Source organism: Dromiciops gliroides, chromosome 3 (assembly GCF_019393635.1).
Source record: "Dromiciops gliroides isolate mDroGli1 chromosome 3, mDroGli1.pri, whole genome shotgun sequence".
Lineage (NCBI taxonomy): Eukaryota > Metazoa > Chordata > Mammalia > Microbiotheria > Microbiotheriidae > Dromiciops > Dromiciops gliroides.
The window spans coordinates 212,607,599-212,634,217 of NC_057863.1; the positions used below are offsets into that span (position 1 = coordinate 212,607,599).

Consider the following 26,619-nt stretch of genomic DNA (forward strand, 5'->3'; position numbering starts at 1 on the left):
GTGGTGTGTGTGTGTGTGTGTGTGTGTGTGTGTGTGTGTGTGTGTGTGAGAGAGAGAGAGAGAGAGAGAGAGAGGAAGACAGACAGAGAGAAAGATCCTTTGGCCAAGTTTATTGCCATCTATAAACCCTTTCTTAGAATGTTTTTATAGGTATAGAATACAAATAGTTACCAAAGAACCTAATTATATTAATATACAATTATTAAATTTTTTTTTTTGGTTTTTGGTTTTTGGTTTTTTGCAGGCAATGGGGGTTAAGTGACTTGCCCAGGGTCACACAGCTAGTAAGTGTCAAGTGTCTGAGGCCAGATTTGAACTCAGGTACTCCTGAATTCAGGGCCGGTGCTTTAACCACTGCACCATCTAGCTGCCCTGCTAATTTTTTTTTTTTTGCAGGGCAATGGGGGTTGAGTGACTTGCCCAGGATCACACAGCTAGTAAGTGTCAAGTGTCTGAGGCTGGATTTGAACTCAGGTACTCCTGAATCCAGGGCCGGTGCTTTATCCACTGTGCCACCTAGCCACCCCCAACAATTATTAATATTTTAAAACACACACACACACACATAGACCTCCAGGTTAAGAAACCCTGTTTTCTTCTTAGCTCCCTCTTAAAAACAAGGAATTGAATGAGTCTGAGATTACCTTTCTGAATTGAATATAGGATTTGGTCAAAGCCATAGCAAATTTTATGAAAGTCCAGAGTATCCTGAGGATTGAGGATTCTAAAATGTTCTATTGTAAAGGTAAAAATGCCTTGCCTAGAGCAACAAAAACCCAAAGGCCAGCCTTGCATGAATATTTCATCAATATTAACTCAAGTATTAGAAAGATCCTGGAAAGACAAGATGATAGTTATGAATGTTGTTAATGGAGGGAGGCAGGATTCCTAGAGGGGTAGCCCAGAGATCTATTCTTGATTTTGTGTTTTTAAATTTTTAAACAATTATTTAGATAAAAGTTGTGTTTGTCAGGGGCAGCTAGGTGGCACAGTGGTTAGAGCACTGGCCCTGGATTCAGGAGAACCTGAGTTCAAGTCTGGCCTCAGACACTTTACACACTTAGTGACTTGCCCAGGGTCACACAGCTAGTAAGTGTCAAGTGTCTGAGGCCGGATTTGAACTCAGGTACTCCTGACTCCAGGGCTGGTGCTCTATCCACTGTGCCACCTAGCTGCCCCAAGACCATCTATTATTAATCCGTCTTCCATTTGGGTATGGCATAGGAAATCCTCCAATACACTTGTGGTCTCTACAACTGAAATGACGGGGAGGACTGGTTTTTGCCCTTCTTCGAATCTCTATCACCTACCACAGTAGCACTTAATAATGCTTGCTAATTGATTGATAAGGATCTGGTTTCCTGTGTTATGCCTCCCTTGAAAATGATCATCTAAACATCACTGAATTGTTTTCTCTATAGTATACATAGAAGATATCTTATTGAAGGAGACTCCTTAATGTTGCACTTAGCTCTTTCTGGTAAAATGCTTCTGTGTAAGCAGCAAACAAGTTCAAAGATATTGGTATAGAAATCCCCAAAGGAAAAACCAAGTGAAGGAAGACATTATGTTGCCCTTTTTATGACATGAAGCAGGATGTAATGCCCTTTGAGTTAATCCATTAATAACATTTTCAGATAGACAATAATTTGATCTTAAAGTTAGAAAGGAGGAAAGCAGGCTAGATATCTTTTGTCAAATTTGTAAAGTGTTTCAGGGATCTCAAGCTGCTTTCTGCAACAAACACGCTTTCTTTAAACAACACTGTTGCTATGTGGCTACAATTCTCAAAACACCATGGTCTCAGGAGACTCAAATTGTAGGTTACTGGGAAAAAAAATGCTTGATGGGTGTAAAAATGGACACAACTCTAGTAAATAGGCTATCAGCTATGATTTGAACATGAGAAAGTAGCATAAAGGACAGCATCAAGGGCATATATTGCCTGAAAAGGAAATGTACTGGTTTTATATCAAGAACAATTTATGACAAATGGGCATATTGATTATTCACGAAATACTAAAATACCTAGAAGAAGACCTCTATTTGGTAGATCCATCACAGAAGGTTTATATAAGTATACGGACAACAACAGTTGATGGAAATATGTAAATAGATCACTACCTTTACCTGAGGAAGGAATGCTGGCATTGATGAGTTCAAAGATCTATCAGAAAGACAAACTATTTATAGTATAATATGCTGAACTGTTCAAAGTCAACCAAACAACTGACCACAAACTACCCAAAGTCACATAATCAACAATAAAAAAGCACTTTCTTAAACTGCATTTAATGGTATTATTAATTACAAACTTTTTAAGAGGGGAAGAAAGTCCTACTACAAGAACCAAATACCTAGCATGGTATTTTTGTTTTAAGAAATCAATTTGACAAATGTTTGTTAAGTTTCTACTATGCTCCAGGCATTGTACTAAGTACTGTAGATACCAAGAAAGGTAAAAATAGTCATTGCCCTCAGAAAGCTTGCCATGAAATGAGTTGGGGGAAGTAACCGTATAGAAAGAAGACATATACAGAGTAAATTGGAGATAATCCTATATAGAAGGCATTATTATTAAAGAGAACTGTGAAAGAAAATTTGAGCTGAGTCTTGAGGGAAGCCAGAAGGAGAAAAGGAGAGAGAGAATTCCAGACATCAGAGTCAGCCAGTGAAAATTCAGTCAGAAAATGGAGGGTCTTGTTTGAGAAATGGCAAGGAGGCAAGTGTCATTTGGTCAAAACATATGGAAAGGTAGAGAATATAAGAAGCCTAGAAAAGCATTCCTGTAAATATCAGATGGTTTTCAAGCACAAAGTCATTTATAGAATTTGCAGTGTTACCAAAATCTTTAGAGATGATTTATTTAATCAAAATGATTGCATATGTTTGGATGAAAGTTCTTTTATCCATTTCAACATCAAGTAATTGCATTATCATTTGATAATAAATATCCATTATTCCTTTTCTGTTGTGCTGGGTCAGGGGCATTCATTGATTACTATAGAATCATAAGATTCTATAAATTTAGTCCTGGGAGAGGTTGGTCATGTATTACAATCTTTCCTTTTTTTTTTTTTTACTCTTTTTTTTTTTTTAAGTGAGGCAGTTGGGGTTAAGTGACTTACCCAGGGTCACATAGCTAGTAAGTGTCAAGTGTCTGAGGCCGGATTTGAACCCAGGTACTCCTGACTCCAGGGTCGGTGCTCTATCCACTGCGCCACCTAGCTGCCCCCAATCTTTCCTTTTATAGGTGAGGAAACTGAGTCCCAGAGAGTTCAAGTAAGTAGCCCAAGATAAGCAGTAATAATAATAAAAACAGCAATAATAACAATAACCTATTACTATTATTAATTAAATTTATCAAAGTGCTATTTTTATGTTCATTTTACAAATAGGGAAATTCAGAGGAAGGGAGGTTAAGTGACTATCAAAGGGTCACACAGTCTAATAAGAATGCTGTAATAGGGGCAGCTAGATGGCGCAGTGGACAGAGCACCGGCCTTGGAGTCAGGAGTACCTGAGTTCAAATCCGGCCTCAGACACTTAACATTTACTAGCTGTATGACCCTGGGCAAGTCACTTAACCCCAATTGCCTCACTAAAAAAAAAAAAAAAAGAATGGTGTAATAATCATGTCAACGGGTAGCTAGGTGGCACAACAGATAGAGCATTGGGCCTGGAGTCAGGAAGACCTGAGTTCAAATATTGCCTTGGACACTTACTAGCTAGGTGACCCTGGACAAGTCACTTAACCCTGTTTGCCTCCTTTCTTCATCTTTAAAATGAGCTGGAGGAGGAAATGGCAAACCACCCCAGTATCTTTGCCCCAAATGGAATCACAGAGAGTTGTAGACAGCTGAACAAGAATAATAGCAACTCTTTTTGTGGTGGCAAAGAATGAGAAATTAAGGAGCTGTCTATTAATTGGAGAGTGGCTGAATAAGTTGGGGTGTATAGAATGTGGTAGAATACTATTGTGCTATAAGAAAATCACAAGCAAAATGATTTCAGAAAAACCTAGGAAACCACGTAATGAACTAATGCAAAGTGAAGTGAGCAGAACCAGGAGAACACTGTACACAGTGACAGCAATACTGTACAATGATCAACGGTGAATGACTTAGCTATTCTGATCAATACAATGATCCAAGATGATTCCAAAGGACCCGTGATGAAAAATCCTATCCAGAGGGAGAGAGAGGAGAGGGAGTGAGGGAGAAAATGCCCAAGAGGAAGAGAGGGAAAGGGATAGAGATAAAAAGAGAGAGAACTCATGAACTCTGAATGTAAACTGAAGCATGTTGAGCTTTTTTAACTTGATTTTTTGGTGTATTTTCTTTTGCTAATGGCTCATATTTTTTGCATGACTTCACATGTATATTCAATACCAAATTGCTTGTCTTCTCAAAGGGAAGGGCAGTAAGAAAGAAAAGAATTTAGAATTCAGTTAAACTATATTGTTAAAATTTTTACATGTAATTTGGAAATATTTAATGAAATATATAAAAAATATATTTCAAAATAGTCTAATGATAAATATTTATTAAATACCAACTTTGTCCCTGGCACTATGCTAAGTGCTATGGATATACATAAGAGAAAGGAAGTCAGTGGCTGTCTTCAAGGAAAAAACAATCTAATTGGCTAAGCAGAGAAGGAAGGGAGCATGAAGGGGAAGTCACAGGAAGGCTTCCATGTAGGAAATAAATTAGTTTCTGAGATAGGATTCAAACCCAGGTCTTCTGGACTTCAAGTCCCACAGTCTCATGCTCCAGGCACCAGGAGCACTACTACCCCTCTGGGGTTAAGTAGTCAGTGGTTCTGGGGAACAGCTGTCAGGCAGGGAGAGCCATCAACCCCAGTCATCTACCTAAAGCTAGGTAACCTTAGGCATTGCTGCAAATATTTATGTCTGAAAAATGAAAATAAATTCTGTTTTGCTCTATGAAATTAAATTAGAGATATAATAGAATAATCTTTATGTGAAGTAATCATGTCTAAGGAATGTGTATCATGCCCCAGAGACAGAGACAAAAAGGTGACAGATATTTTGTAAAAATGAACATAGATTTCACTGACATTAAGTGAACAAATATAGCAAACACCATGGAGGTACAGTTTCAAATAAATCACTGAAAGCTGTGTGTACTTTTATAGGCTCTGTCTTCATTTACCTGGTTTCCTCAGGGAAAAAAAATACTGGAAACCTTGAAGTGCTCTGCAAAAATTGACTATTTTTGTTAGAGGTAATATGGTATCTTGGAGTGTGGAAGAACTATGTTTAAGAGGTTAAACATCTCAGAAACAACTCCATCTAGACAAGGAGAAATGGCAATACTAAGAAGGGGAACACAGGGAATAAAGATTTACATAGAACCTATTATGTACTAGGCTGTATGCTAAGCATGTGGCATGTGTGTGTGTGGGGGGGGTTGTTTGTTTGGGTTGTTTTTTAATTTTTTTTACAAATATCTCGTTTGAGCCTAACAATAATCCTGAAAGTAGGTGCTATTATTATCTCCATTTTGCAGTTAAGGAAACTGAAGCAAACACAGATTATGTGACTTTCCCAGGGTCACACAGCTAGTATCTGAGGCCAAATCTGAAATTCTTTCTACCTGGTGCCATGCCCACTTCTCTATCCACTGCTCCACCAGGAGCCTGTCTTCATCAGATGATAAGGAGTATTGCAAAAATCAATTAGGTGAAATAATAGGGTCAGCTAGGTGGTAAAGTGGACAGAGTACCTGGACCATAATCAGAAAGACTCAACTTTATGAGTTCAAATCTGGCCTCAGACACTTACTAGCTGTGTGACCCTGGGAAAGTTACTTAACCCTGTTTGTCTCAGTTTCCTCACCTGTGAAATAAGCTGGAAAAGGAACTGACAAATCTGTAAAATGTGTTGGAGAAGGAAATGACTAAGTACTCCAGTATCTTTGCCAAGAAAACCCCAAATTGGGTTCTGAAAAGTCAGACATGACTGAAAAATGACTGAACAACCACATATGTAAAGTGCTTTATAATCCCTGAAACATAATAATGTGAACTTTTCTTATTACTTTACATGAAAAATTGATAAATGTTCAGCATTTTCTGTAATAACAGTGTGATTAGAAACCTAATATCACATTTTGATCATTCACCTTAACTGATTAGCTAGGACCAATTTTAACTATTATAATCAGTAAGTATGTATCTCTGTGTTTGTGACTTGGAAAAGCTAATTCTATGGATGATTTTTTCCTGTTGATGTGGAACGACTCAGGAAATCCAGAAGGAAGGTAGCATTAGAAATGTATTGAACATGTTGCACACATAAAGTAATATATGCACACTACTAACTGAATAAAACATTTCCCCATGTTTTTACAGCTTGCAGACCAGGATTCTATAAAGCATTTGCTGGGAACATCAAGTGCTCTAAGTGCCCTCCACACAGTTTAACCTATATGGAAGCAACATCTGTCTGCCAGTGTGAAAAGGGTTACTTCCGAGCCGAAAAAGACCCACCTTCTATGGCATGTACCAGTAAGTCTAATTAATTTTGTGTTTGGAATTGTTCCCCCATTTTGCCTTTTTTTAAATCTTATACCATAAGATTCTATTTGTCTTTGCCAATAATCAAGAGAAAAGCTTTATTTTTTTAAGTTAAATGAAACAATTCTGCTCCTCACCAGTGTGAAAAAAATTTTCCTTTCGTCTTTCAAAAAGTATATTGTCCTTCTGTGTTCAAAACTCAGATCTAGTGTAGGGACTTGAAAACTCATTTGACTATTAACTGGAAAGTTGTGCAGCTTCAAGGGCACAACATAATTTAAACAGTGAAACTGCTCTACAGATCCTGGCAAATTTGGCCAGGCCCTTCATCATTCTAAGGCAGACCAATTTAGTCCCATGCCTGCTCTGGTCTGGTTGCTGTCCTTCGTGCTCAAAGAGGTCCAAAATGGCAGCACTATGTCAGGGTCAAGGTTGATCAGACAAGCTAGGAAGGCTGTACCATAGGTCAGGCACAAAGAGTCCCATAGATTTTAATATGTAAGGGAGCTTCCAGGTAAGAACTAGTTTAAAAGCCATGGGCTTTACTCTCTGTGGATATTAGCATTCACTTTGCATTTGTCTTTATATGAAAGTGCTTACTCTTATTTTTATTGCACTCCTCACTTTCCCTAAATTATTAGGCTGTGTGTCCTATGCCAATAATTGGTTGACCCCCCCCACCCCCCCAAAAAAAAAACCCACAGGCATAATCAAGTACAGTGATATAGATTTTTAAGTGATTTCAATTACTTTGTCATTCAAGTTGTTGTATAATTGTAAAATATTTATACTTTACTGTTAATAACCAGAAATTAACAAATGGATTGACCAAGCTATACAATTTTGAAGTGTTATCTCTAGTTGATTATAGAAATCTGGCTAAAACAAGGCTAACCATAAAGGATTTATAGTAAGTTGTTTGCCTGGGCTGGGAATTGGTGTCAATGAAGATGAGGAAGAGCTTATGTATTTCCAGAAAGACAAAAATAGAATGAAAGATATTCCATGCTATGTGTACTTTGGAAACACTGATGGAATGGCCTATTTTTTTTAATTTATAAAGAACTTAAGAGATTCTTCAGTAATATAGAAACGTGGTTATTAAAAATAAAATGTTTTGTTAAAGATGGAGATTAAGAATATTTTCAGGGGGCAGCTAGGTGGCACAGTGGATAAAGCACTGGCCCTGGACTCAAGAGGACCTGAGTTCAAATCTGGCCTCAGACACTTGACACTAGCTGTGTGACCCTGGGCAAATCACTTAACCCCCGTTGTCCAACCCCACCTCCAAAAAAAAAAAAGAATACTTTCAACATAAATACAAAAAAGTATCTATTATAAATGTTGCCATCATGCATTTTACTTTCTGAATCTTTGAATGATAGATTTCATGTGATTTACTCAGAAAATCACAGCTTGGAGAATTGTTTTATTTAATTGCATATTTTGTGCTTTAGGAAGGCAACATATAATTTTTTAAATAGGGATAGGGAAATAATGTGGATTTTTTATTTGTTTTGGTTTGGAAAGGGATTCTGTAATGCTTATCCTTGGAGCTGTCTCCTGCTGCCATCTTGAGCAGAATCAGAATTGGGAAAGTGGAAAAACATGGGTCTCACTCAGCAAATCTTGTTTTTATTCTTTTGTGTTTGAGAGGAGGTGAAGTGGCAGACCAGGAAGTCTACTTTATCTTACAAATAGGAGGAGCAAGCATTCCCTTAAGAGATGATTTACTAAGCAATGCCCTTATCTCATTCCACCTACAGTTATATCATTAGAGTCATTCCTTTGGTTCTCATTGATATTAGTCTTCTTTTATCATGCATGTGGACCTGGAAATTCAACCATACTCATCCTCTAGACATTTTGGCTTTCCTTCTGACAAAAGGAACATACCCAGGGAGCTCACAGACAAATTCATTCTGGCAATAACAACTCACATTTACATGTCTCTGAGCTTTGCAGAATACATTCTTCATAACAACTCTGTGAAGTCTGTAGTAAAAGGATTATTGTCCAGTTTTATAGACAAAGAAAATCTAGGTTCTGACAATATGTGTCAGATTTAAATGCAGCTCTCTTGAATTTAAGTCTAGAGTTGAACAAACTTTCTCTAGGATAGTTCTAGCACCTCTTTAGTGAGTGACACATAATAGACATTTAGTAAATGTTTATCGTTTGACTGAAAATACTAGTACTGTCCCAAGAAGCTAAACTCAGGAGATTGAAGTTGAGTTGTACATATCTTATAGAATCATAAATTTAGGGCTCAAAGGAACCTTTAGAGGTCAGCTTCCAAGACATTGAGATAAAAGGGAATAAATATGACTTCTACATCTGTGTTCCACCTTCTGTATTATCCAGCTGTCTTTTGAGATACCAATAAAAGAGGCAATAAGATGACATTTATAATATGCAGCCAGGAGAAAAAGGCTGCTCCTACACACATGGTAAGGGAACACAGAATGTCTTCTTCTAGATGCAGGTCCATGCTGTCTTCCACCTGGATAGCTCCATCTTAAATGATCTGGGCATATGCAAATCACTATTCCATATAGAAGCAATAAAAATCTATATAAAATGCAAATCCACAAAGATTCTTCCCTAGTAAAATCTAGGTGTAGTGACAAGGAAACCCAAATTGTTGTTTTTACTATTTTATTGGGTGAAGAGGAGGAGAGCATAGGAGAGATACAGAATAATCTTTGTAGTGACCTTTGTCTTGCTATCACTACTGTTAAGGGCTAAAATTCTAGCTAAACTGTCTAAAATATTTAATGAGTGGTCGCCAATAAATTATAAGCTTTAGCAAGAGTTAGACTTTTAAGCATTTATTAAGGAGAATAAGAATTTGGTAAAGAGAGAAAGGTCTAGATCCCTATCTATTAAAGGGAGAGCACATTTCTCGCTCAGCTCTCCACCAGAGTCCTCAGGAAAGAGCCTCAGAGTGAGCGCCAGTCTCTTCCTTTCTCCTCCCACTAGTCCGCATCACTTCCTGACGCCAAAGAAAAGACTCCTGGTCTTGCCCTCAAAGACCTTCGTTTCATGGGCGGAACTCTTCTACAATAAGTCTCCAGCAGGTGGTGTCATTCCAATCGGTACACTACTGAGAAAGATCTAGAATAACCTTTGTCCTTAGATTTCCTCTAACACATAGTAGGTGCAAATAAATGCTTTTTAATTTGAAGAATTTACTCATTCACAAGGTTCAAGAGATTCCTTAAATCATTCTTTTTAAAAAAAAATCCTTTGGCTTTTTATTTGGAAAATGCAGGAAAAAAATTCACTGGAGCCTCAGATAGGCTTAGGGGGCTGGGGATCAGAAGGGGGTCATCTTCTGACATCATCCAGATCCCAGTTGTGGGCCTCTAAGTCTGGTGAGGAACGGAGTGAGGCACTCCCTGAAGGGTGGGGGAACAGGGGCCAGTCACCTGGATCTTGGCCCATATGACTTTGGGAGTATAGCTTAGCTTGGAGGCTGCAGGGACCCAGACGTCCTGAACTACAAGCCTGGAGAACTGTATTGCACGTGGAATCTTTGGCTGGGACGTGGCCGGAGAAGGGGGAGGGGATGAGAATTAAGTATTATGAGATCTGGAGGTGGGGAAAGGCAGTCTGAAGGGTAGGCAGGGCCTGATCCGGCCTTCCAGTCACACACAGTTAGCATCCACTTGTGGGTGCCATCTCCATACTGGATGTTACACAGCTCCTTCTGGAATCGGTGGATGAGGTCAGACCCATTCTCCATGGTGGGAATGTGAAGGTGCTCACCCTGGTGGAGAATTCGATGCACAGGGCACACCTGGCAAGCTGTGCGTGAGCTGAGGATCTCTCCCACATGTTCCTACTTAGAAGCAAGCAGCAGCTCATCCATGGACACCTCCCTCTGTGACACTCAGAACTCCCCCCAGGTCTGGGCCAAGTTGAGCAAGCTCCACCAAATAACCCCTGGGAGAATGATTCTGTACAGTGGGGGGTGGGAAGGGGGGGAAGGGGGGGGTAGAGGGGAGGGGGGGGAAGGGGGGAGGGGAAAGGGGGAAGTGGGAAGGGGGTCACTAACTCCAGAACGCCATCTTTGTGGGTCCAGAAGATGAAAATGTTCATGGTCCCTATCTCAGTGAGCTGGTGGTCTGGGCCGTAGAGCCACTAGACTTGCTCACAGCCCTCCCAATGAACTGCCTGGACACCGTTGGCCCATAATTCCCTCCAGTTTGCAGTCACCAACCCCAGCGACTCAGGCCCGGACAAAGCGAGGATTAGCCAGTAGTGAGACGGGTGTTAAGGAGTCCCTAGAGAAGTGCGAATCAACAGGACACAGGATGCCATACAGCAGGGCTCTCAGCCAGGGGTGGACGCCCAGACACACCTCGTGGCCAATGAAGGTGGGCCGGATGTGGAGGCTAACCTTCCTTGGGTCTTCACTACTCACTCACTCCTTGTTGACCTCCACCAGGCGACGGATACATTCCAAAAGTTCGATCTTGTCAAAGGTCAGGAGGCAGAGCTGTAAGGTTGAGCACAGCAGCATTCCATCCATGTTGAGCGGGGCGGAAGATGGGCACGTGCTGGTCCTTGCCTGGAAAACCCTTCATGCCTTTGAAGAGTTCTGTGCTGTACTGAGGGACAGAGCAGGCTCGGTGCAGCATGAGGTTGTGGAAAGGGTGGATGCAAGGCACCCCCTGCCATCCTCGGCCGCACCACTCCGTGGTTAGCATGCGGTCTGTGAACGCTTCCCAAACAACCTGCCCTTCGGCTTCCTCTGTGGCGTCTGGCTGCAATTCAGAGGCTTTGAAGCTGCTGGCCAAACATCTCTGGGAGGCCCAGAGGCGATGAAGCACCAGGCAGAGTTTTCTGGCCAAGATCTGCCCCAGACCCACCTCTACCATGGTCAGCCAAGTTCAGTTCCACCCGCCCTTGAGCCCGGCCCCGCCCCCAAATCATTCTTTCTTGATAAATGAGCTTTAGAATCAGTGAGTAGAATTAATATAAAGTACGCAAGGTTACCAACATTTCTGCTTCTGCTAAGTGAACATGTTTTTTTAAACTGGGGCTTTTATTGCAGGAATTATTGGCTGTTTGAGAAATCAAATTATTTTTCAGACTTTCATTCTCAGTAATAGAAGTATTACTGCTTTGTGTGGGACATGAAAAGAAAGATGAATGGAAGGTGGGTGGGTAGTAGCATGTACAAGGAAGGAGGTGGGAGCCTTTTTCCATTCAAATTTTATTACCTTCACTTCTGAAAGGCTGAAATTCCTGCAGAGAATCCATGCCCTAGTCACAACCTCTTTTTCTCTCTTCTTTCTCTCTCTACGACCTTTTCTCTTTCTCTTCTTTTTTCTTTCCCCCAAATACAAATTGGAATGGAATATGGTTAGGAATAGACTAATCATTAAGTGTTTGTTCCTATCTCTGTCTCTCTCCATATATATATATATATGCCACCTTCTCACCAAACCCTGTGCTTTTCATTTGCATATTGTTGTGGCATAAGGAAAACCTAATTTTTGAGGTCTGGTACACAGGGGTCTCTGTTAGGTGGTGCAGTAGATAGAGTCCTGGGCCTAGAGTTAGCAAGACCAGAGTTCAAACACAACCTCAGACATTTAGTAGTTGTGTAACCTTGGGAAAATTACTTAATCTGCCTGCCTCAGTTTCATCAACTATAAAATAAGGATAATAACAGCGCTTACCTTCTAGAGTTGTTATGAACATCAAATGGGATATTTGTAAAGTGCTTAGCACAGTGCCTGGCACATAGTTGGTACTATTAAATGCTTATTCCCTCTCTTCCTCTCACCTATAATCTGCCTTTTAGCAAACCCTTATGTAACAGCAGTAGAATTAAAAAAAAATTCATTTGATGTATGTTGAGCAAACTCCAAACAGTAGAACCAATGTAACTGTGCAGAAGTCCAGAAAAACATGACCTCAGAACTCTGTGTGATGAATAAAATATGAGAGACATAGTTTCTGGGTAATTTAATCAGATTATTAATAAAAGGAAATCTATTGGTCTTCTCTCTCAGATGGTCTGAGAGAGTCAAGGTCACAGTTTGTTTATATGCCCTTCTAACTGTAGGAGGTCCATCACATAACAATCAAATCTAATTGGTTGATATGATTTGAAGGTATGTTATATTAAAAAGAAGTCTGGGGATAAATGACTCAGGTCACTCAACTCTTTTTTTTTTGTTTGTTTTTTGGTTTTTGGTTTTTGGCAAGGCAATGGGGGTTAAGTGACTTGCCCGGGGTCACACAGCTAGTAAGTGTCTGAGGCTGGGTTTGAACTCAGGTCCTCCTGAATCCAAGACTGGTGCCTTATCCACTGTGCCACCTAGCTGCCCCCCCCCTCACTCAACTCTTGAGAAGAATGACATCAGAGAAAGAATCTAGACCCCACCCAAGCTCATGGGGGGGGCACAATGGTTCCCACTTAACACTGGTTCTTGCAGGCCAAATCTCACCTCATCAGTAAAGTCTTTCAGCTATCTAGACAAAAGGATCTGTCTCCACCCAAGACTCCTTTGACCAGGATGAATCTTACTTTCAAGTAAAATTTAGACGGGGCGGGGTGGGGGGGGGGGGGAGGAGAAAAGACTAAGAAAGAAGGGAAGATCACTGGGTCCCTCAAGATATCAATTATTAAACATTATTTCTCATCCTTAGAAACAAAAGTGTTTCCTGTACAATAAGAATAGCTATTAGGCCTATGATTTATTGTTATAGGAAAATCCCAAATTACATAACCCCATAACACACTCTTCCAATGATGCAGTCTGGCATCTACCACCAGTAGCTTTTAGCTTTTAGTTTTAGTTTTAGTCAGTTGGTCACAGCACTGAGAAATGAAAGGACTTACTCAGCTGCCAGCATGAGTCAGAAGCAATATTTGAATTCAGGTCTTATAAACTCTAAGACTACCTTTCTATCAATGACACCACTTCCATGTCCTGTTTTCTTCATCTTGCTCAGAAGAACTAAAACTCTTTTCTTTTTTCCCTTATTGTTTGTCTGTGGGGTTTTTGTTTTTGTTTTTTGGGACAGCTAGTAAGTGTCAAGTGTCTGAGGCCGGATTTGAACTCAGGTCCTCCTGAATCCAGGGTGGGTGCTTTATCCACTGCGCCACCTAGCTGCCCCGCTTATTGTTAATAAGAATAAAACTAATTTCCTTGTGCTCAAGCCTAATAAAGACAAACTATAAAATAAGAGATTTTAAGTAAGGAAATAAAAGAATGGAAAGCTACAATAAAAAAAATACAACAAATAAAATTGCTCCCTCCCATTTAAGTGGGAGACATTCACAGATTGAAGTTAACAATAAGGATATTTTTTTTCTTAAAAAACCCTTTCTTATAAAGGGTAATTTTAGGAGGGTGGTAAATAAGGGATATAATAGAGAATTTCAGTCAATATAAAAGCAAAAGATCAATTTAATTTAAAATTTTATTTAAAAAAACTAATAGTAAGAATATATTTAGGATACCAAATGAAATTTAAAATACTGGAAGAATCTTTTTTCAAAATGTTTGACACATTCCCAGGGATTTAAATAGTCAGTTGCTATAATAATATACTTAATCTAGTACTACAAAGGGCTAGAAACATAAACTGGGAGCAGACCAAATCCAATATACATTATTAGCATTTTGGTTTTTCTTTTTTTGTTCAATTTGTTATTAAAGCAATACCTTGAAACCTATTCCCTTGCTCTTTATATGTAAGTTAATATGTGGTTTCTTGAATGAGTTTCAGAATCAGTGTGTTGGACTGATATAAAGTACACAAGGTTACCAGCATTGGTACTACTGCTATACAACCACATTTGTTGTTGTTTTTAACATTGGGGCTTTTATTGCAGGCATAATTGGCTATTTGAGAATGTAAATTATTTTCCTGACTTTCATTCCCAATAGCAGAATTAGTGCTTTGCATAGAATATGAGAAAGATGGGTGGGAGGAGGATAGTGACTTTAGCAATGAAGGGATTTAGGAGCCTTTTTCCTATGAATTGTATTTCCTTCACTTCTGGAAGCCTGAAAACCACTCCAGAGAATCCATGCCCTCATCACAACCTTCCTTTTTCTCTTTCTTCTCTCTGTTTTTTTAAAAACAAAGCGGGGAGAGAGAAAGAGAAAGATCGTTTCTATAGCACCTACTATGTAACAGGCACTGTAGTAAGTGCTTTTTTACAAATGTGGCCTCATTTGATCTTCATAACAACCCTGGGAGGCAGGTGCTATTATTATCCCCACTTTATAATTGAGGACACTGAGGCATACAGTGGTTAAGTGATTTGCCCAGGGTCACATAGCTATTAAGTGTCTGAGACCAAATTTTGAACTTGAGTCTTCCTGACTCCAGGCCCTGCATTTAATCCATTTTGAGCACCTAGCAGTCAAAGAGCTCAGTATGCTTCAATAAGAAGTGCTTCTCATGTAAAAATAAGTAACACACCTAAGTCACTTAAAATGTATTGACCTCAGTTTCCTCAACTATAAAATGAGTTGGTTAGACTAGGTGTTCTAAAGGCCCGCCCTACTCTAGATCTATGACATAAAGGGATAACTTTTGTTTGTTTCACTCTGGTCCTCTAAGATGATAGATATTTCAGAAAGGGAATCTGAGTAAGTACTTCAGTCAAGTTACCCAAATCTAATTTTAAATATGGAGAGAGGGGGCAAAGGAATGGATTTGGGTTGAAAATAAATGTAACAGGGGGTAGCTAGGTGGCACAGTGGATAGAATACCAGCCCTGGATTCAGGAAGACCTGAGTTCAAATATAACCTCAGACATTTGACACTTACTAGCTGTGTGACCCTGGGCAAGTCACTTAAACCCCGTTGCGCCCCCCCCCCCAAAAAAAGAAAAGAAATTTAATATATTTTAACACTGAAGTGAAGAATTCCAAATGTGTTACCTGTCAATAACTATCATTAGCATTTAAAAGGATTTCAGTATGTCTTGTTTATTTTCCCTAAGGACTGTGGAAGAGTTACTCTGTAACACTATAATAAAATATAAGGAAATTTTTACTTGCAGACTTCCAGAATGTAGTCTCACTCTGTATACTTTATATCCTAAGATTGTTTTTTCGTTTGTTTTTGTTTTTTGGTCTCTCTTTGCCTGTTGTTGCAAATGTGCAACAATAAGTTGTATATTCAACAAGAGACTCATCTTTGGAAAGGTTGCATCAGCTCTGGTACTCACAGCTCATCAAGTACCCTCAGTTGCCTCTGCCCCTATTAATTGAGGAATTGAGCAAGAAGTAAAACAAACAAAAAACTCTCAAAGTTTCCATTTAAAGAGGGCTCAGAAGTGCAGTCAATGATCAGAGTATATGGTATATTTCATTTGGAAGATCTTATAGAGGTTTTGGAGGGGGGTTTTTGTTTGTTTTTCTTCTTGTTTTGTTTTTACAATTCCTTTACACCATATGTTGCTGCAAGTATTTGTATGGTAATATTTTGCAAACATTTCTATAAGACTTTGCAAAATGAGATGAGAAAATAACCCATCAAATGATTTTATTTTTGTTGTTGTCTTTGGATGCATGATAAAGCCAACACTTAACAATTCCTCTTTGTCTCTGAGCAGATTTTGTGAGCTACAGCTCTCTCTGTCTTCTTATTTCATTTTTAGTGAGAATGTCAAGATTTCTATGATTCTGCTCTTCTAGTTCTTTTGTTGGTCTCTGGACACTGATCTTACAAAGTAGGGGGAAATTTTGCTAAAAAATTATACTTCATACAGAATCATATTTTATCAAAATGATTAAAACAAAAAACTATGAATTCTTAACATTTTCTTTCCACTTTTCTGACATTTTGTCATCCTAGTCTCATCAGTGTAAAAGTCAAAGCACCACACAGTACTGAAAGCCATTTTGGATCTTTCTTTGTTTTACAGAGTGTAATGACCCAAACGTACTTTTGCAAGTGGCCAGTCTACTGTTGATGCATCTTTCTATAATTATGTAAACAGGAAGGACTCAGAGAGTAGACTACACTTAGTGTAGTTTATCACAGAAAAAAAATAGATTATTAAAATCTGGTAGATCGGTTCCATTATTGATTTTCCCTAGTTTCTATTATAAGTATTTTGAGGATTATGGCTTTGTTGGCTCTCAACCAAACCTTTTGTTGGTTCTCTCCTCTGTTCATGAAGGTTTAATAAGACAACCTTGGAGGCAGGTAGGTGGAACAGTAGATAAAGCACCAGCCCTGGATTCAGGAGGACCTGAGTTCAAATCTGACCTCAAACACTTGACACTTACTAGCTATGTGACCCTGGGCAAGTCACTTAACCCTCATTGCCCTGCCAAAAAAAAAAAAAAGACAACCCTGCTTGTGATCTCCTTCTATAACATTTTATAAATAAATGATATTATATCCTAAAACTGTGCTATCCTCTGATTCTAATAAGTATTTTAAAATTTATGCATGTATACATATATACATACATACATACACACATATATGTCTGCATATCATTTGGAGCATATGATATGAAGGAGTCTTGCTTTATTTCTTCCTGTCCTGCCTTCTTTTTTTACTTCTTTCCTTATTTCATTTCAGACAGTTTTGTTTTTTTCATGAGGTTTGAGTTTGTATTCTTTTTTTATCTCTTGATGAGGGCTCCTTACAAAGATTTGACTCATGGACCAGTGGCATCCCTCGCAAAGATCTGGACTCACAAAGACCTGGATTCATTCTAGAAAGGGTCTAATTTTTAAGAACTGAAAATTCTACTTTTGGTACTAAGACCATTAGTTTATAAGGAGAACCAAATAAATAAGATCGTTTCATCTTTTGTGTTGTATCCATTTATCATATGAATATTGTGAAATTAAAATTTCACAAACTAGAGATAACAATGAAATTGCCTCTTCTTTGAGACAGGGATATATATTTAGTAATACCCAGTAAAATTTTATATAACATACACATGGGCACAAATATGTTTTACTTCCTTATTAAATATTTGAATGAAAATAATAACTCATGATCATTTTAAAATCTCAAAAAATAATCTGAATTGTTTAGATGAACATATGGCTATAAATAATCACATTTATTTCCCTGAGTTTTAAATTGCTTACCCTGAGTGTCCTATTATGTGCTGTGTTATCCAGCTGTAATCTTAGTGTACTTTATTACTTTATTCATGTGAAATTTGAATATGTAATCAATGACAATGATATATAGCTCAGTACACATTTCTATTCTCCTGAATTAAAAGTGTTTTTGTCAGTTGTGTAGAATCATGTTTCTAATTTATCTTGAATTGTCTAATTTTAGTTAAATATATTTTAGTTTGACTCTTTTACTGTATGTACCACATGTTAAATGTAACCTTTCTTCAATATATAGAAAAATCCAGCTGGATGTTATATTTATAATTATTAAACTTAATTAAAATAGAAATGTTTTCTGTTTAGACCATTTCTTTGTAAGTTCCTCCTTGCCCTAAACAATACCCTTCCTTTTTCTGAAGTATCACGTGTTTAATGCTTTGCTTTTTAGCTGCATGTATACAGCAAGAATAAAATGTTTCCAGTTTTCAAGTAGCTAGAAGCTTTCTTTAGGCTGATATCTTAACACCTGTCCTATTTCCTACTAACTTTGATAAATTATATTGCTCCAAAATAAATCTTTTGATGTATTGAATACATGTAAATATGCAATAAAAAGATGCATTTCCTTTAGAAGTCCCCATTGATTTATAATTGTAAAAGTTGATCAATTGACAATTGAATGAAGACAGGCTCAATTATGTGTTTATCTCTTTGGAAATAATGTCCATAAAAAGAATTATATGTTGGGGCAGCTAGGTGGCACAGTGGATAGAGCACCGGCCCTGGATTCAGGAGGACCTGAGTTCAAATCCAGTCTCAGACACTTTACACACTTACTAGCTGTGTAACCCTGGGCAAGTCACGTAACCCAAATTGCCTCACCAAAACAAAAAGAATAATATGTTTATATTTGTATATTCATGCAAAAACATGAGTGTATTATAGACTTAATTTTTAATTTAATTTTTATTCATGTTTACATTTGTCAAAAGCAAGGTTACTGTATTCATTTGCTATTGTGTATTGTATGTCTAATAATCAAGTCTAAAATGACACAAATATGTGTATATATTGTGGAAATATTTTTGCTAACTAGCTGGGCCTAATTTCACTGGGGGTCTAATCTGGGGATTAATTTTACTGGAGGACTGTTCTGTGGATTTTTTACTAATCTGTGGATGACTAATCTTACTAGAGGACTAACGTGGGGACTTTTTGACTGACTGGCTTTCTGACTGCTATTAATTTCCTATGGGCCATTTATAAAATTTCCCCCATTACTCTGCTCCCAAGTTGATAAGCAAACAATTAAGAAGCCTCTTAATTAAATAATCAAAGCAGAATTTATTTATAAAAATCAATGTAAAGGACAAAGGTTAAGAAATACAAATTATACAGCCTGTCCGCTTTTAATATAATAAGGGCTGTTGCCACCTCTTGCCTTAGGGTATGCTCCAGCTTTCTCCAACTTTCACTCTTTTTCTCCTTCACTCTGGCTCCCCTGCTTCACTTTTACTGCTCTCTCATTACTGTAGAGATGAACCCCTGAAAAGCCCCTTACTCAGTACTGCTCCTTCCTCTGTCTGTCTCCTCTCTTACTGTCTTCTCTAACCTCCTTGTACCATCTCCCCCCTGTTCTCTTAATCTTCAGGCCTCTCCCAACCTCCATACATCTGCCTTCTCACTGTCTCCCTAGCTCTCCTGTATATATGTTCCTTCTCTCCCCTCAAACCTCGGGCTCTCTGCACCCCCACACATGCCAAGCTAATCCACCAGCCATACTAGGGCTGTGCCCAGCAGGGCTCAAGGGGCCCATGCCCCATGCTGCGTGCCTGGGACCTCTGCACGGGCTATACTAGGGCCTGGCAGGACAAGCCTGGGATCTCCAGGACAGCTCCCCTCAGGGCATAGGGAGCTGGGGCTTTTTTTTTTTTTTCCCAGCCATCTGACTTGGCATCCTGAAAAGCCCATGGTGCTTTTTCTGGTTCAGCTGAAGTAGAGGGAGAGGGGCACCAGCCCCTCACACAGAAAAAACCCTGAGCTTATGGTTTCTTAATCTCAGCCCAAAGGCAGGGTCCCCAAATCAAAAATAAATTCCCACAATATGTAAAACCATACTATGCATACTTCTATTTGTAAGTTCTTTCTCTGCATATGGATAGCATCTTCCTTCAAAGGTCCTTTGTTGTTGATTTGAACATTTATAATAATCAAAATGACTTAGTCATTCAAAATTGTTCTTAGAACAATATTGCTGTTACTGTCTACAACATTCTCTTGGTTCTGCTCATTTCACTCTTCATTATTTCATGCACGTCTTTCCATCTTTTTTCTAAAATCAACCAGCTCATCACAATAACATTCCATCATGAACATACACTAAAACTTCTTTAGTTATTCCCCAATTGATGGCCATCCCCCAAATTTTCGGTTCTTTATCACCATATGAGAGCTGCTATAAATGTTTTAAAACATATAAGTTATTTTCTTTCCCCCCCTAATCATCTTGGGAAACAGACCTAATACAGGTATTGCTGGGTCCAAGTGTATAATCAGTTTTATAATTCTAGATTGCTCTCTAAAATGTTTGGATCAGTTCACAATTCCACATAGTAATTTAGAGAATTTTTTCATATGACTATATATAGCTTGCATTTATTCATTAAAACTACCTGTTCATATCCTTTGACCATTTATCAGTTGGGTAATAACTTATATTCTTACAAATTTGACAATATTCTTTATATATTTAAGATATGAGATCTTCATATGAGAAACTGTCTATAACATTTTTCCCCAAATTTTGTTTTCCTTCTAACCTTGGCTACATTGGTTTTATTTGTACAAAACATTTTTAATTCAATATAATTGAAATTACTCATTTTACACCTCACAATGCCCTCTATCTCTTGTTTATTAATAAATTGTTCTATCCATAAGTCTAATAGTTAAGGTACCATGTTGTTCTAACTTTCTTTTTTTTCTTCTTTTTTTTGGTGAGGCAACTGGGGGTAAGTGACTTGCCCAGGGCCACACAGCTAGTAAGTGTTAAGTGTCTGAGGCCAGATTTGAACTCAGGTCCTCCTGAATCCAGGGCTGGTACTCTCTCCACTGTGCACCTAGCTGCCTCTTCTAACTTTCTTATGATATTTCCCTTTATGTCTTGATCATATATTCATTTTGACCTAATTTTGGTAAATGTTGTAAGATACTGGTCTAAACCTAATATCTGCCAGACTACTTTCCAGTTCTCCCAAAAATTTTTACCAAATAATTCATTCTTATCCCAAAAGCTTAAATCTGTACATTTGTCAAACAGAAGTTTATTATAATCATTGACTATTGTATGTTGTATGTCTATTCTATTCCACTCATCTAACTTTTTATTTCTTAGCCAGTAACAGATAGTTTTGATAATTATTTTTATGCTCAATTTTATTAATCTCACCTTTAGTTTTTAAGATTTCCAATTTGGTATTTAATTGGGTATTTTTAACTTTTTCTAGTTTTTTTTTAACTACATACCAAATTAATTGGTCTGCTAGTTCTCTTTTGATATAAACATTTGAAGATATAAATTTTCCTGTAATTGCTGTTGTTAAAGGCTAAAATTCTAGCTAGTCTGTCTAAAATAGCTAATGAGTGGTCGCCAATAAATTATAAGCTTTAACAAGAGTTAGACTTTGAAGCATTTATTAAGGAGAATAAGAATTTGGTGAAGAGAGAGAGAAAGGCCTACATTCATCTATCTGTTAAAGGGAGAGCACATTTCTAGCTCCGCTCTCCACCAGAGTCCACAGGAAAGAGCTCCAGTCAGAGTGCCAGGCTCCCCCTTCTTCCTTCCACAAGCAAACATCAGAGACGGTCACCTCATGGTGTAGCTTTTCTATAGTAAGTCTCCAGCAGGTGGTGTCATTCCAATCATTACACTGTTTTAGCTGCCTCTGATAGGTTTAGATATATTAATTCATTATGGTCATTCTATTAAATGAAATTATTAATTGTTTCTATGATTTCTTCTCTAACCTAATAATTCTTAAGATTATATTGTTTAGGGGGCAGCTAGGTGGCTCAGTGGATAGAGCACAGGCCCTGGATTCAGGAGGACTTGAGTTCAAATCCAGCCTCAGGCACTTAACACTTACTAGCTGTGTGACCCTGGACAAATCACTTAACCCCAATCGCCTCACAAAAATAAACAAATAAATAAATAAATAAGATTATATTGTTTAGTTTCCTATTAATTTTTTGTTTGTTTTTTTGACAGGGCAATGAGGGTTAAATGACTTGCCCAGGGTCACACAGCTAGTAAGTGTCAAGTGTCTGCAGCTGGATTTGAACTCAGGTCCTTCTGAATCCAGGGCTGGTGCTTTATCCATTGTGCCACCTAGCTGCCCTGTTCCTATTAGTTTGTTTTGTTTTGTTTTTTTTGCGGGGCAATGGGGGTTAAGTGACTTGCCCAGGGTCACACAGCTAGTAAGTGTCAAGTGTCTGAGGCTGGATTTGAACTCAGGTACTCCTGAATCCAAGGCCGATGCTTTATCCACTGAGCCACCTAGCTGCCCCCCTATTAGTTTTTAATATGTCCCTTATTGAATATAATTTTTATTGCATGGTAATTTAAGAAAGATACATTTAATATGTCTGTTTCTTTGCATTTAGCTATAAAGTTTTTATGCCCTAATATGTGTTCTGTTTTTATATAGGTAACAGGTACCATTGAAATAAAGGAGTATTCCTTTCTATTCCCATTCAATTCCCTCAAGATATCTATTATAATAAATATCTAAGATATTGTTTACCTGCTTAGCTTCTTTCTTATTTACTTTTTTGGTTAGATTTATCTAATTCTTGGGGCAGCTAGGTGGCACAGTGGATAAAGCACTGGCCCTGGATTCAGGAGGAACTGAGTTCAAATTTGATTTCAAACACTTGACACTAGCTGTGTGACCCTGGGCAAGTCACTTAACTCCCATTGCCCTGACCTGCCCCTCCCACCCCCCAAAAAACAGGAAAAAAAAATTATCTAATTCTTAGAGGGAAAGATAAAAGTTCCCCACTATTATTAATTTAATTTTCTCTGGTACCTTAAATCAGCTTCCCTGTTTAACTCTTTTAATTAAATCTATTCCAGCTATTATAGACTTAATTTTAAAGAAAATTACTCAGTCTGAAAAGGGAGGAAGAGAGACAATATTATGCTTCACTTCCCATTTTTTTACTAAAAATCAGATGATATATTTTAATTTTGAAATGAAAAGCAATATGCAGATTTGCCTAACATTGGTCAGTAGATACTTCTGAATATATATCTATATGTATGTAAATTGATTTTTTCATAAATGAGTATATTTTTGGAAATATTTTCTAAAAATTTTATGTTAGTTCACAATTATAGAGCTTGAATTTTTAATATATTTTTTAAATCATAGAGAAATCACTTGTAAAGCATGCTTTTTAGTTGTTAGTTGGCTATAATAATGGATCTGTATGATAGTATATGAAAAGAACTGAACTAGATGTCTGGAGTCCTGTGCCTTAATTCTCTAAGACTAAATCAGTTATATTTTCTTCACCAAGCCATTTACATTCTCTGGGATTTCTTTCTTTACATACAAAATGAATGGGTCAAATTAAATGTTCTCTTTGATCTGTCAGGCTCTAAAACTCTATGCTTCTCCATGAATCTATTTGCAACCTCACAGCTGATGTTTATATAATACACAACAAGGACTTGTAGTTGTTTTCATCCCTTGAGGCAGGATTAGAGCTTTAGGCTTTGTGAATACTCTTCTGGTCTACTAATGATCAAATCTCTAGCCACTTTAAGGATACAAAGATTTGCATAATCCTGCTGCTTTTCTCAAGTCAATCTCAGGAGGAATGTCCACCAAACAATTTATTAGCAAAGATATATGTTTTGTTAGCAATAAAAAAATTCCCTTGAATAATGATGCTCATCATCCTCATCTTCAGAAACAATACTTAACTATTCCTTAAATGTTTGCAAATGCTTTACATGTTCTTACACAACAATAATAGTAATAATATAAATAATAATTATTACATTTATAGTGCTTTGAGGTTTGCAAAGTACTACATATATGTTATCTCATTTGCTCCTCATAACAACTCTCTAAAATAGGTGTTATGATTGTGCTGATTTTGCAGTGGAAGAAGTTAAGTCTGAGAGGGTTGGATGACCAGAGATCCCATAATTACTAAGTATCTGAGACAAGATTTGAATCCAGGTATTTTTCAAGTCCAGGGTTCTCATTACTATGCCATCCATTTTTAAAAAATATACATAGTTTAAAATGTATGTGTAAAATTTATTTTAACAATGTAGACAGATGTTAAAAGTGAAAAGATTTATTTCTTTAAAGGAAAAGGAGATCATTTTCAGGTTTTTAAAGTTTATTATGAGCCTATGTACAGACCCTACATATGAAAAATTACCTATAAGTGGCTATACAATCTAAAAGAGAAAAGGCAAATTTATTTCAATATATATCTGTATCTTTTTTACTAATGATGGCATACTGTCTTTTTTGGGGGGGGGGGGCAATGAGGGTTAAGTAACTTGCCCAGGGTCACACAGCTAGTAAGTTTCAAGTGTCTGAGGCTGGATTTGAACTCAGGTCCTCCTGAATCCAGGGCTGGTGTTTTATCCACTGGACCACCTAGCTGCCCCCCTCCATACTGTCTTTGAAAAATAAATCTTTTAGCTAAAATGTGTCATGAGATCACATTTATTAATTGTTTAAACAATTTCTGTGAGTGATATGTACAAATTGGCACACAATTTTCAGTTATAACTTCTTAGACACTTTAGCTCAATTTAACTACCATTTGTGGTCTTAAAACCTTTGCAAAGAATCTAATTTATTATCATACAGCAGCTCACAAATTAGTTAAATATGGCTGAATACTCAATGACTTTTTATGAGTTAATAAACTCAACCAGATTAATCAAAAGGATTAAATTACCAAAAAGGTTGAGCAATGCAAGTGATAACAGTCATAGGAAAAGGAAGCAATAAATAAATCCTGTCATTTTCCAATCCATTATTTCCCCAACAGGAAGCTGGTCACATTGATGATCTGTGTGTATTTGTTAAATGTATATGTGTATATATGTATTATATATGTGTACATATATTCATTGTGTAGTATATATACACATAGATGCATGTATCATGAAGCAATATGTTTCAATGCCTAGGGAGTTGGTCTCATTGTCAGGAAGGTGTAGGTTTAAATTCTACCTCTGATATACTGCCTCTTTGACTAAAGGTAAATCTGTCAGTGACCAGCATTGATCTGTTGCTGTGGAAAAAGTTTGCTCACAGCACATTTGTATGCTAATGAAAGCACAAATCTAAATAAAATATATACAATAGGCAGATAGGTTTTATAAGTGATATATGTATATATACACATACATATGTACATAGATATAAAATTAGTAAGATATTATCAACCCCCACACATATTTGACTATCAGTATAAAATTTTAATAACTGAACTAGGCATTAGTCAATCCTTATGACCCTCAACTCTTTTCTTCTTTGGCATGCCATCACTCAATGTTTAAAAACAAACAAAACAAAACAAAGTTTAGAGCAGCTGACCACATGACCTCTACTCTGGGAGGGAGATGAGTGGAGAGGCAACATAATAAATGGAAAGAGTATCAGACTATGAGCTAGATGTTCAACTTTAATACTGGTTTCGTGAAGAACCAGTTTATGACCTTAGGCTAGTCACTTAACTGTGGGCCTTACTCTGCTTATAAACTAAGGGAGTAAGAAAAGATAATCTTTAAGGTATCTTACAATTCTATTATTGTTTGATCAGAGGAAATACATGTTGAGCTGAAAAATAAATGGGCAGCATCTCCATAACCGCCCCCCCCCCCAATTTTCTGTTCTTTCCTCCATTTTAAGAACCACAAAAACTGATCAAATGATGAGTGTGTGAATGGGAAGGGAGAGTAGGAGGGAGAAGGACCAGAACTCATTTAATGCATCAGGTCTCCTTAAGCCACAAAAAGAAACCACTTTTAACAAACCTAAAATTCAGCATTTATATGTCTAAAATGTCCATTCAAATAGATAAGGAAACATAAGTTTATGTTTTCCTTTTAAAAATGTATAGTGTAGACATAAAAAAATAGCGGAGGTTCAACAAGAATAACTATAATTTTCTTGTGAATAGTTGGTGGGGGAAGGGAGAATGGGATTTGATTTTCATTTGTATGTAATACTTGTTTCCATTAAGGGGGGTGAGGGTGGGAATCAACATAAGGAATCCCTGAGAGCTTTCAACACAGATGTCTCCACAAGGGTTATTGCTTCCAAGTTTTTTCCATGTGTCACATAATCTTTGTATAATTTATAAATGATAACAAAGCAATCAGGCCACATTCATAAAAGCCCAGTGACACATAATTTAGTCGAATCTGAGGATTAGAATTAATTGTCTCTCTTTGTTCCAAGTTCTAAATCTTAGTAAATGATTCACTGCATGTCATTACAGCTTAATATTTGCATGAAATCACAGTTTAGCTGGCATAATTTAATAGCAATTAAAAAGCTATTTAATCGTCATGCAAATGGGCATGAGGACCCTTGAGTAAGAAGAGTGTCTGCTTAAAAAAAAAAATACCTGCAGGCAGACAGTTATATACTTGCAGACACCCATCACATAATTGATAAGATTCTTTCTATTCATGAAATATGAATGAGCAATAATTCATGTTTTCCACTATAAATAGGGAAGGATCAACAATTTGAATATATACCTGGTAGGAGGGGACTATTGTAATGATAATGAGTCCTATTCTCCCAGGTAGAAATCTAGGTAGGAAGAACAAAAACTGCAAATGCCCATGTACTCTTTTTCAGAATCCTGGTTACAGTTTTCTTTTCACACCAAGAACATAATATGTCAAAGCAGAGTGTGTTGAGAAGATTCAGGATGTTGTCCCTGTCCC

At 37.4% G+C, this 26,619-nt stretch overlaps 1 protein-coding gene and 1 pseudogene across 8 annotated transcripts in view; one reads left to right on the forward strand and one right to left on the reverse strand.

Moving 5' to 3' along the window:
- The window catches only part of EPHA6 (EPH receptor A6), a 1,203,504-nt gene that overhangs the window by 539,032 nt on the left and 637,853 nt on the right, over positions 1–26,619 (forward strand). For all 8 annotated transcript variants that reach the window (XM_043994222.1, XM_043994223.1, XM_043994227.1 and 5 more), the window contains one exon: positions 6,379–6,534. In XM_043994222.1, the coding sequence (XP_043850157.1) occupies positions 6,379–6,534 (156 nt within the window). The remainder of the gene's footprint in view (positions 1–6,378; positions 6,535–26,619) is intronic.
- LOC122745985 lies at positions 10,046–11,429 on the reverse strand (annotated as a pseudogene).